This window comes from Meriones unguiculatus, chromosome 2 (genome assembly GCF_030254825.1).
Source record: "Meriones unguiculatus strain TT.TT164.6M chromosome 2, Bangor_MerUng_6.1, whole genome shotgun sequence".
In the NCBI taxonomy this organism is placed as follows: Eukaryota; Metazoa; Chordata; class Mammalia; order Rodentia; family Muridae; genus Meriones; species Meriones unguiculatus.
In genome coordinates this window covers 91,603,554-91,615,619 of record NC_083350.1, presented here as the reverse complement: position 1 = coordinate 91,615,619, position 12,066 = coordinate 91,603,554, and the positions used below count along the sequence as shown (strand labels likewise).

Genomic DNA, 12,066 nt, shown 5'->3' with positions numbered 1-12,066 from the left:
TTTCCTGCCTGCCTGACTCTCAGTGCATTGTAGCTTGGAGTGGCTTGGAGTGGCTTCAGTTGGAACCTTCACTTTCACCTAGGTTAATTAAAGAGACCATGAAATCCATTTAGGACTCCCTCTCCTCCTATCCTTGTCAAATGGTCTCATGCAGCTCAAAACCTTTGGATTTACTAAGTAGTGTAAGATGACCTTGAAGTTATGATATTTCTGCCTCCACTTCCCAGGTACTGTGTGTGCCTCACACACAGTTTATATGGTGCTAGAGATCAAGTCCAGGACTTCATGCATACTAGACAAGCTCTTCACCAAATAAGGACATCCCTAGCCATCTTTCTACATTTCTGAAGGCGGTGGATGACAGTAAAATAGATTCCAGAGAGAAACGATTCAGTTACAAATACTGATGTATCAGCCCTGTGCTCATCAATGCTCATGCAGCACGGTGGCTTTAGCAGGGGCTAGGCAGCCAGGGCCCTACAGTGAAAAAACACTGGTCATTTCCTTTCTGAGCTAACATGGGGATGATTATTACATGTACCTTATCAATTTGTGAGAAGAAACTGAAATAGTCTAGAGAATACTGCCTTGCTTGGACTCTGTATTTAGTAAATCTATTGCTGCCTTTTTTGAGACAAGATCTCATGTAGCCCAGGCTAGCTTCAAACTTACTATACAGCTGTAAATGGCCTTGAAATTCTGATCCTCCTGTCTCCACTTCCCAACAGCTGAAACTATAGGCATGCTCAGCCGCATTGTGGAGCTGGCTGGGGACAAAACACATGGCATTGTGCATGCTGCACAAGTAGTTTACCAACTGATATATACTCCTAAGCCCTAATTCGTATTCACTGGCCTTCTATAAGGGACCAAAGGACCATACTCTATTGAAAACACTATTTCCAAGTTCCTTTTCAAGGTCTATATTTCACTGTCGGTGGCCACCTGCCAGATGGCTATAAAAGAAGGTCTACAAAGCTTCAGGGTACCTTGCCCAGCTCTACAGTCTCCTTGGGCAAGCTGCTTCATGCTTTGCAGTGCGTGTGTGATTTCCTCAAGGACAATCTTAAATACCTGCTATCTACCAGACACAGAGCTAAGTACTGGGATCATGAATGTGCCAAGATCCCTCCTCACCTTTCTTTTCCACCTCCTTTCATCCCTGTCCTTAATTCCTCCAAAATATGAGAAAGGTATCCAGGATAAGTATAGTGAGGAAAAGAATGAGGGAGCATGGCAAATTCCACCTTTCCTTCCTTCAAACCCTGATTTCTGGAATCATGACATTTAATGTTATAGGAGGCAAACTAATTTATTATGTCTTTTAAATGTATTGTTAATGTATTTCGTGGAAATACCTGTCATCCCCCTGCCCATTCCCCACCTATCCAAATATTACCTGTATTTCAAGGCCTGGTACCATAAATAAACACATCTCTTGGGAAATGTTCCAGTTCTCTAAACCTCCTAAGTTCATTCTTATCATCATACAACCATACAATTCAAGTCCTGGTTCAGCTATTGCTCCACAAGGCTAAGTTTGTTCTTTTAATAAATTGACTAATATTTGTTTTTTTCTTTTGTTCTCAGTAGTCCCTAGTCTAGCCGGGCCTGGATTAAAGAAAAAAATGCTTGTCCATCCTGTAATAGGAAACTCTAAGAAGAGAATGTAATTTTTTTCATGACTGTGTTTCCTGCCACAGTGCTTGAGCTACTAGAAACTATTAAATTGCACAGAATGGTATGAATTAAAGTATCCTGAATGATGCTTAGCTTACAGCTAGTGCTCAATAAATGTTGATGATAGAAAATTTATTAAAGTATGATAGGCCTGCTGATATAATTTGACAGTGGTTGTCTAACTTCTGAACACTCACCATTTCATTTAAATTCCTCAAAATGGGCTTCTCCATGGGCTCAGCAAAGGAGTTATACAGGACACTAGGGAAAAAGAAATGAAAAAGGGAGCTTCTCAGAGACCAGCAGACACCAGTGGGAAACTTCTCTGACTAGCAGCTGGGAGCTCCAGGTCAGGCCTCTCCACCTGACTAGGTCACTCACCTGAGGCCTCCAGAAAATGAGACTTGGGCATGGCTCACTTGGGCATGGCAGTCCTGGAGTTCCAGGGCTGGGTGGCCAAGGTCATTACGGGTGAGGACAATGATGCCAGTAAAGTAGATTCCAGAGAGAAACAGATCAGCAGCTCCTGAGTCTTGGCTGTGCAGAGAAAGGGAAAGGTTACCCAGGTCTGGGCCTACATATAGAGATGGGTCTGCTAAGTTCTTTGGAGACAAAGATCTCTGGTTTCCTAACACCTGCAACAGACTCAGGAGTATCATATGCACTCAATGAATGCTTACTGAACAAATGAGTATGTAAACAGATGGTACTTATGTGGTTCCCAGTGCTCGGTGCTGCTTTGGCTGAGCAAAGACAGAGCACCACTTCATTTCCAGAGGGAACATCAGCGGTAAACACCCTACTTAGGCATTTACCTAGGTAAGTGGGGAAGTTATGCTTAGCATATGGAGAGGCCCTGAGGCAGTGGATCGTGCATTATTCGATACTTTGTGCAGAATAATTTCCCAACACATGGCTGTTAAACCATCAAAGAAGCAAGGAAGTACATGAATCTGTGCTGTTTATGGAGGACCATGCTATTTATCTGCAATATATTAGACTGGGGAAATGATACACAAAGAGTCAATAAATAATTGTGGATTAGCCTAGTGAATGGTTGAATGAGTTATTGTGAGGTGCCAACCAACACAGGCCAAACCTGTCTCAGGCAAAACTGAGTCAATGACTTATCTATAGAAGTTGGTTTGTAGGTATACCTTAAATTTAACTTCTCTCTCTCTCTTTTTCTCTCCCTTCCTCTCCCTCCCTTTCTTCTCTCTCTCTCCTTGCTCTTCTTTTCTTCCCCTTCTCCTTCCTTCCTCTCCTTTCCTATTTATTTATTTAGTTATTTGTTTGTTTATTTATTTATTTATTCCAACCACGTGCATGTACCTAAAACAGCTAGAAGAGGGCACCAGAACCCCTGGAACAGGAGTTACAAGCAGTTGTGAACCATCAATGTGGGTACTGGGAACTAAACTCAGGCTCTCTGCAAGTGCTCTTACCCATGAAGCCATCTCTCCAACCTATCTCCTTTCTCTTGGTTCTTCTTTCCTTCCCTTCCTCCCTCACTTCTCCTCTTTCTTTTTTCTATTCTCTCAGACATGATCACATTCTGTAACACAGATGTGTTACTCACTATGTACCCAAGCTGGCTCCAACCTAGCAGCAGTCTTCTTGCTTCAGTCTCAGTATTACAGGTATTGACACTACACCTGGCTTTAAACTTTTTTTTCTTTTATCTGAGGGAGCAGGGACCTTTTGGTTGGGGAAGAGCGGTGCTCAGGCTAACTGCGATCTTCCGGCCTCTGTTTGAGACAGGAAGACCTGTTTCTCATCAGTTGAACCTGCAGATGGGAAAATGCACTAAGAACTGGTTCAGGCCCTGAAATCTGCACCATATGGGAGTTTCTCTCCCAGCTAGGTCTCTAGTTGTTAGGAATTTTTTTCTTTTTGGTGATTTTGAGACCCAGTCTCATTGTGTAGCCCTAGCTGTCCTCATGTTGTATACCAGGCTAGCCTCAAACTCACAGAGATCTGTCTGGCTCTGCCTCCCTAGTGCTGGGATCAAAGGTGTGTGCCACCATTTCTTAAGAAATCTTAAATGCTCAGTTGCTCTGCTTCTATGGGAAGGTGTTTTTCCTCCACCTCTCTTCCAAACAGGGGTTTCCCAAGTCAACTCTCACCTGGTAACTCTCAATTAAGTATGGATACAGAGAGAAAGAAGCCTACACTGAAAATAGCAGTGAATTATCTCCATTTCCCCACAATAGCAGTAAGATCAGCGGGATACTCACAAAAGTGGAGCCTTGACTTCCCAGTTGGTGCTGATGTTGGCTGTGCCGTGGTTGCTCAGTGCTCGGATTCCTACCCCTGGCACAAAGGCCAGTGAGGTATTTGGCAGTGAGAAGGCATTGATTGTTATGCTGTAAAACAAGAAACAGGAAACTAAGGGCAACTTTTCAGGATATTGCTAAGTCCAGCAGAATTGGAAAGGCTGGAGCTGCCCTGAGATTGCAAATTCCTATAGAGGAGGAGCTCTCCCAGCTTTCTAGTGGGGAGTGTGGACACAGCTTCATGAGTCCTCTTAGCAAGAAGATCCTAAGATCTAGTTGAGGGAGGAAGCAATTAAGTTTAGAACTAAATTTATAAATAATCAAATAATCTATTTCTCAAATTTCTTTTTCTTTTTGGTATGTGCATGCATACATGCTTGTGTGTGTGTGTGTGTGTGTGTGTGTGTGTGTGTGTGCTATATGTAGGCAGCTGTGTGTGTGCACATGGAGGCCAGAGGAGGACTTGGGTGTTCTGTTCTATCAATCGCCATCTAATTTTCGAGAGACTTGGAGGTAGACTGGTGGCCAGCAAAGCCCAGGGATCCTCCTGTTTCTGGTTCCTGCAGTGCTTGGATGATAGGTCAATAAAAGTCAGCATGCTTTTAGTATGGTGCTTGAGATTTGAATCAGGCCCTCACACTTCTGTAGCAAGTGCTCTTGCCCACTGAGGTGTCTCCCCAGTCCTTCGGGTTTCTTCAGAAACAAAAACAGGTACAACACTGCTATTTCTTCTTATTTTTCTTCCTCTTCTTCTACCAGTTTCAATATTCATTAAAGCAGATGACAGAAGTTATTTTGATGAAGTATCTGTTATTCCCCCCAGGGGACTGCCATATACACTACCAGGCATTTGACACACTGGTCAGCTGTGTCCCCCACTTCCACTCACTGGGACAACAAAACGTGCTTTCCTCCTTCTATTTCCAGTTGCCCCACATGACAGACACTTTCTGTAGCTAAGCAGCTGAGAAGAGCTGCCTTCTCATAGTATTCCCTGAGCCATCAAACAGGTCATCCCAGGAACCTATAAGGTTTGCCTGTAATCCATGAAGATAGAAAATACATGCACAATGACATATTGTTTTGATTTAGGTGATTCCCAACTGCCTGGCCTCTTGGTAACCGCTTTACATCATAGCTCAGTTTGGCCCACTCAGTATTCCTGTAGGGTTCTGGTGTGTGTGCAAGCTCCTGTTAAGAGATGAGAGGATAAAAGAAGCATATAAAGTCATATGTAAGTTGTAGAACCAGATCTGGAACCCTCTGCAATCTGACTTCAGACTCCTCCTAATCACTGGATCATGCCACTCCATGCATTATACAAATGGGTACTTGACCTGGACTGGAGGTTTGTACTAGTTGTATAACTTCAAGCAAGGGGCTTACTCTCTTTCAGTCGATGGTTAAAAAAGAAGTGCTACTCACAGGGAGATTGAGAAGATGACATTGAAATGAGTTCATCCAAGCGTAGTTGCTGCACAGGAGAAAGGTGCTGCTCTGAACCTTGAGACTGAGAAAAGTCTAGAAAACACATGTCCTAGCTTGTAAATGAGGTTTATGTGTTCTTTCCTATTCATTGTCTCCTGACTGTCATCCACCATCCACCTGAGTCCCACTGGGAGAAGAGAACAGCAGAGGTTCATTTAATGTGCTGTAGAAATATGCTCCGATGACATATAGGTCTAACCCATTCTCTCTCTCTCTTTCTCTTCCCCTCTCTCTTTTCTCTTCCTGAGACAGATTCTCTCTATGTAACCCTGGCTGTCCTGAAATTCACTATGTAGTCCAGGCTGGCTTTGAAATCACAAACATCTGGCTGCCTCGCCTCCTGAATGCTGGAATTAAAGATGTGTGCCACTATGTCTTGGCAATCTATTCTTTATAACTATACAGAATACTTCAAAACTCTTCTCTAGGCTGTTTCCATTATATAAACAATGGCACAGGGAATGTTCACATACACATTACTTGTGGACTATATTTTCCCAGGAACGATGCTGAGAAGTGGAATTACTGGGTCAAAGACTTTGTATATACTGTGATGATTAATGTTGATTTTCAGTTTGATATAATCTGGAATCACCTAGGAGGCAAACATCTGGGCGTGTCTCTTACAAAGTTTCTAGACTAGGTTAACTGAGGTGGGAAGAGCAACTCTTGGTGTGGACTGATCTGTGTTCTTCCAGACAATCAGCACTGATGAACTTGTCTATGCATTTATTTGTTGGTCTTTTGTATGTTTTTATTTTGCCCTTGAATTTGATGCATAGCTTAAGATAATCTTGAACTTCTGATCTTCCTGCTTCCACCTCCCAAGTACAGGTGTGTGCAAACACAGCTGGCTTATGTAGTACTAGAATTATAAGCATTAACCGCGATGGTTGGATAAGATCAGCTTTCTGAATTAAAATTAAGTAAAGCTAAATAAATAAGAATGTAGTTTCTCTGCTGTACAAGTCACATTTGAAATGTTCAGTAGTTTTGAATGACCAGTGTCTGGTTTGTTTGAACAGCACAGGTTTAAAATTATATTGATCTGTAAACTCATGCCAGCATAAGAACACTCATTTCTTCTCTTCTTCACCAGCACTTATTACACAGCTGTCCTTGTACTAGTCTTTTGTGACATTATCACTGTAGTTAAATGAGTATCCTTAAAATGTAATGCCCATCTCTTCCACAAAACGTTGAAGGCAAGGACTTACACCTTCATCCATTATAACATTCTTGTATTTAGAACAAAGTCGTCTGTGAGCTAGTTGTTCAAAAAACACGTGCTGAACAGCTGGCTTTCTGAAGGTGAGGGAATGTACAAGGAAGTTTCTTGGTACAATCTCCTTTGCAACAAATATACCTTCTGACTTTATAAAAGGTTATCATTGACATCAGGGATAACATTACTGAAAGGGTTAGGGCAAAAGGCAGAATCACAATGATAGATAACTCCATAGGAAAGATTAGTTTACCTTATGACTGATTTCAATTTTGGCAAATAGGTCCTTTCCCTCCTTTTGTGATTTTATTGGATCCCAGTCGCCATCACATTCATTTCCCTAAACATCCTTGGACATGTGACTAAGTTCTGTCCACTGTTGTATAGATGGAATGTGGTTAGGTTAGAGCCTCAGTCAAAACACCCAAAGCGAGAAAGTTAACTGAACTTCTAAGAGATTTTTCTCCTTTATGAAATCTACATCAGATGGTTGGAAATGTAGTAGCTATAAGGCAAACTTGGGAATAGAAGTCAGAACTTAGATGAAGCAGAAAAAAGACAAAGAAGTTAGGGCTGCCATAAATGTCTCCACTGGTTTTGAGCCCCTTGTGAGGACAATACACTCCATTCTCTTACTTTGAAAAGTTGTACTTTACATAGTCAATCTTCAGAAATTCAAGAGACTCAGAACCTTTCAAATCTGGGATGACAATATCCTTTGCCATTTGCTCCATCATCTTCACCGCAACTTGAAGACCTGTAATAGAAACAGGAAGTATTTGTTTATCATAAGGAGGATGACAGTAATGTAATACCTCTAACTCTACAGATGTAGGCCTTGAGTATGGCCTGATGTAAGATAAGAAAACAGCACTCCTACAAAAGAGGCATTGTCTCTGCTTCACATATGGAAACCGTAGTCTTAAGAGAGATGGCAGAACTTGCCTGAGACCACAGGGCTAACATAAGGAGGAGTTTTCTTTACATGGCCAGGACTGTGATTGCAACAATGAGATAGTCTTCAAAGGGTGCTGCAGTTGTTGCCAGGCGCATCTTGCAGATATAAACTATTAATTTTTGTGTAAGAGAGCATGGGTTCTGGAGAGCTAAGAACTAATTCTGAGCAATTTGGCTTCAGAAATCTGGCCAAGTTATTTTCATTCTTTTTTCTTTCCAGATTCTTTGAACTACTGATATTCTAATAAAAGACAGTGAGTGGGTTGTGTGCTTATAGTGTTTCATTTGTCAGTGGAAAGGAGTCACAGATTCCTCAAAGGACTCAAAACTTGGAAGGGGTGACTGTTTCTGTTTTGTTTTTGTTTTTGTTTTTTTTTTCAGGAATAATCCACTAATTTCTTTGCATGGAAGCACCTCAGAACACATTTTCCTGAGCTTGTGGGATAAAAAGAGCTTGATAAAATTAACTTCCAAGGCTGGGTGGTGGTGGTGCATGCCTTTAATCCCAACACTTGGGAGTCAGAGGCAGGTAAGTTCTACACCAGCCTGGTCTATAGAGTGAGTTCAGAATAGCCAAGGATACATTGAGAAACCCTGTCTCAAAAAAAAAAAAAAAAAAAAAGGTAGCTTCCAGGGTTGGCTAAATTGACTCACTAGGTTAAAAGGCTTGCTCCCAAACCTGCTGCCAAACCTGTTGAGTTTGATGCCCCAGAGTCCACACAGTAAAGCAAGTTGTCCTCTGACCTCCTGATGTGTTCCATGGCCCATGTACCTACATGCATGTGAGTGTGGATGGACATGCACACAATAAATAATAAATACAATAAAAATTTAAAGTAAATGGATGCAACCTTGCCTTTTCTCCTTACTTTGCTTTTAAGTTCATTTCAGTTGTTCTATCCCCCTGGAGAGGAGGAGCACATGGTATCCTATAAAACTCTGTAGATGTTGCTGTAATACGGGGATGTAAAGACAGTGTAAGGAGGTGACGATAAGAAATAAAGTAGTATTGAAGATCTTGGGCTTGAGCCCCAACACTGTCACCCACTAGGCTTGTGTGACTTGGCCTCACTTTCCTCATCTGTGTCTTGGGAATGATAGTGACCAGGAAGGGATCTATTCACACATATGAAAGGGACAGTCTCTAATATTTACTAGGCATTTTGTTTCTAAGGGCTTCGTACATATGAACGCAATCATTTCCTACTACAGCTGAGGTGAGTACCACTATTGCTATCCTCATTTTGATAAACATTCTTCAGATACTACTAACAATGAGCACAACAAATCATGTTCTGTGAAAATATGGAGACATAGAATTGGTGAGGTTAAACTAATAAAAGTTCATTTTAATGGAGTGCCTGTATGTGTCTGGACTGTCCACATGCTACCTAGGTTCTTTCCTTCCAGTCTCAAAAAATTTAATGATATAGGTATTGCCTCAGCTCCACACAGGAGGCAGCTTAGGTTCAGAGTGAGTCAGTGACTTGTCCATGAGCCCACGGCCAGTGAATGTCATCAGGCAGGACTTTGAGGTGAGAGGAGCAGAAATATGAACATATGTTGTAGGGTGAGACAAAACTTACTTGTTTGGAAGTATTTCTCCATGTTTGGTCAGGGAGGTCTCCAAATTGTCCAAAACCATATCGTTACTGTTCCTAAGCGATCACAGAACTATCAGTAAGACCCTACTGCTGAAGACAATACATGCCTTGGTCAGGAGATAGAATAACCAAGCTAGAACTTGGGAGGAAGATTCCTCCCTGATGGCTAGCTCTCATGGTGCCAGAAGGTGCTTCACAGACTACTGGGGTGAATTTCCAACAGTCCTACTCGACTGTGAACTTTGTGTGAAACAGTACCGATCAGTCAGGCAAGGTGAGCCTCCTGGTGCAATGGTGGCAAGTCTGTTATGTGGTCACGAACCACTTTCTGATTGGATTCTTTTTCTGGTCCATGGGTGTGGGGGGGTCATATGTCATACTATAAACCTGATTAAAAGCTCATGGCTTGGAAGGTGATAAGCCCTAGTGGGAAAGTTGTTTTGTTAAATGGACATAACATGCCCATCAAATGGCCTCTGAACAATTAGTGCTGTTGTCAGCCTCAGTCAGAAAACTTCTTTTTTGAAATGGTAAGTAGTGGCTTCAGACTCATAACTAGTCAAAGTACTGAGAATAAGAGACTTGAATGCCCATTTATAAATGGGACACTTATATTGCCTCCTTCTAATGCTCAGGGAACATCACAAAAGAAGGGAAAGAACTAGAGAAAGACCCCAAAAGTGATGTGGAGTTCTGACTTTTGGGCATGAAGTAGCTTTTACATTCTTGAGCTTACAGCAGCTGTAATTACCTGACATTGAAGAGTCCCTTTCTGTCAAATGACATCAGTTTCTTCATAGGGCTCTTATTGGAATACTTTCTACATAAGGGCCATGAAGCATATTAATAGCCTGGCATGGTAGATGCTGAGACCATTCTGACTCCAGTACCTTCTTATCTCCATGGCTCTATCCTGCATTTCCACAGGTAAGCTCATTTTGTCCTCTTACCATTTAAGATGTAGGCATCAACTACTCATCTCTACTTTCCCAAATGAGAAAACTACTTGCCTATGGCCATGCGTTGACAAAAAGAGTAGAACTGATACCCACACCCATGCATGTGGACATCAGATCTGTTAAGTGCTATAGCTTACAAGGTGGAAAGACCACTTTAAGACTACTATAACATACCTATATCTGACATGCACTTTCCATATACACAGACATTATCAGTATAGTAACTAGATACTCACATGAAGGCATATTCATATTCCTATTGCCTGTTTATATTTATAATATTGTTCACATAACAGCTATACCCAATGGGCATATACTCTCTATGCACCATGGGGGAAAAGAGAAGGATTTGCCCAAATCAGCCTTTCTCTTCCTTTCCTTTTCCTCCCTCCTTTCTGTTTATTTCTTTTCTAATATAACATGAGAGTCATTTTTGGGTAGATTTAGAGGTTTCTTGGTTAGACTAATAGTGCTTGGATTGGCTGCTTAGGTTCTGAATTTGTAGTTTAATAAGCACAAATCTGATCCATTGTAGCTTAAGTCTGCCTCATCTGCTCCAAAGGCCTAAGTGATCTGCTATGTATTAACTTAAGTTTACCTTCTTGACCTGCTTCTTTTTAACATTTTTAAGAGGCTATCAATGACAGAGAGAGAGAGAGTGTGTGTGTGTGTTAAGAGGAGTGAGATGGGAGAGAGCATTAGTGAAGTTTGAGAGAAGGAATCTAGGAGGGGCTGGAGGAAGGAAAGGAAGGGGAAATGACACAATTATATTTCAATTAAAATATTAAAAAAAAGAATTGGCAGAGATCTGGTGATTTATATTCAGCTAATTTGAGGCAAAATGTGACAGGAGTAAAACAGGTCCATATACTTTTGATTTTGCAGGCAAGATCCTCTGAACCTTAGATTAGCTCAATAAAATCATATTCTTACATTTTTCTGTTTCTAGTCTTGCAAAGATCTTCTAAAAGCAGTGGCTATTAATCTGTCAGTCTAAGATCCCTTTGAACATCCACTATATGGTGGAACCTCTTAAGAATAAAGCACAGTGGCCCACAATAAACTTTGTATATGATTCCAGGATCCCAGGTTTCCTCTTGTTTTTGAGACAGGGTCTCACTATGTAGCCCTGGAAGGCCTAGAAGTTGCTATGTAGACCAGGCTGTTCTCAAAGCCACAGAGATCCTTTCCTTCTTTACCTTTGGAGTGCTGGGATTAAAGACATGGGCCATTACACCCTTTCTAATGCATTTTTATTTAGAGCCCTGGTATGTGTGGTGGGGGCAGGAGAGGAACAGAGGGAGAGAACATCTGTGTGTTTGAATATGTCTTCCACCAGAGTGCCTATTTTGGGGATAACACTTTCTTTCCAGTTGTCTGTGACTTTTTTTTTTTTGAGAAGACCCAAGGAAGTTTTCTTATTTTTTTCAAGATCAAAATAAGCATAGATTGAAATTATTTTATTAAATTAATGTTGTCCTAACTTAATAACTTGATAAAGAAAAATCTACCATAAATAACATACCACTTAACATTATAAAATGTCACTAATATTAAGAGACTAGACCACTGAAAATGCTGTGACATCTTCATAAGGGATTATTAGGTGATCCCTGAGAGTTTTTCTCAGACCCAGTTCACAGCCTGCTGGTTTGAACCACAGGACACATCTAGGGTATCTATAGCCTAACTTTTGAATGTACCCAACTCACCATAGTCTAGTGCATGCTGGGTGATCCTTGCCTTGATTCCAGGGTAAACAGTCTGGGAGGAGGCGATGTAGAGATTCCACAGGAGGAAGCATGCCCAGAGGACTGGGACCTGCTTTGTTTGCATCTGCAGTGAATCAATATTAAGAGTTCCTTTAAATTTTTTTA

The 12,066-nt window shown here is 41.4% G+C and overlaps 1 protein-coding gene across 2 annotated transcripts in view; it reads right to left on the bottom strand.

Moving 5' to 3' along the window:
• The window catches only part of Bpifc (BPI fold containing family C), a 75,724-nt gene that overhangs the window by 37,478 nt on the left and 26,180 nt on the right, over window positions 1–12,066 (bottom strand). For both annotated transcript variants that reach the window (XM_021626773.2, XM_060377808.1), the window contains exons 3-7: window positions 11,902–12,025; window positions 7,306–7,426; window positions 3,918–4,046; window positions 2,062–2,217; window positions 1,878–1,941 (exon numbers count right to left, since the gene is read on the bottom strand). In XM_021626773.2, coding sequence (XP_021482448.1) covers window positions 1,878–1,941; window positions 2,062–2,217; window positions 3,918–4,046; window positions 7,306–7,426; window positions 11,902–12,025 — 594 coding nt within the window. The remainder of the gene's footprint in view (window positions 1–1,877; window positions 1,942–2,061; window positions 2,218–3,917; window positions 4,047–7,305; window positions 7,427–11,901; window positions 12,026–12,066) is intronic.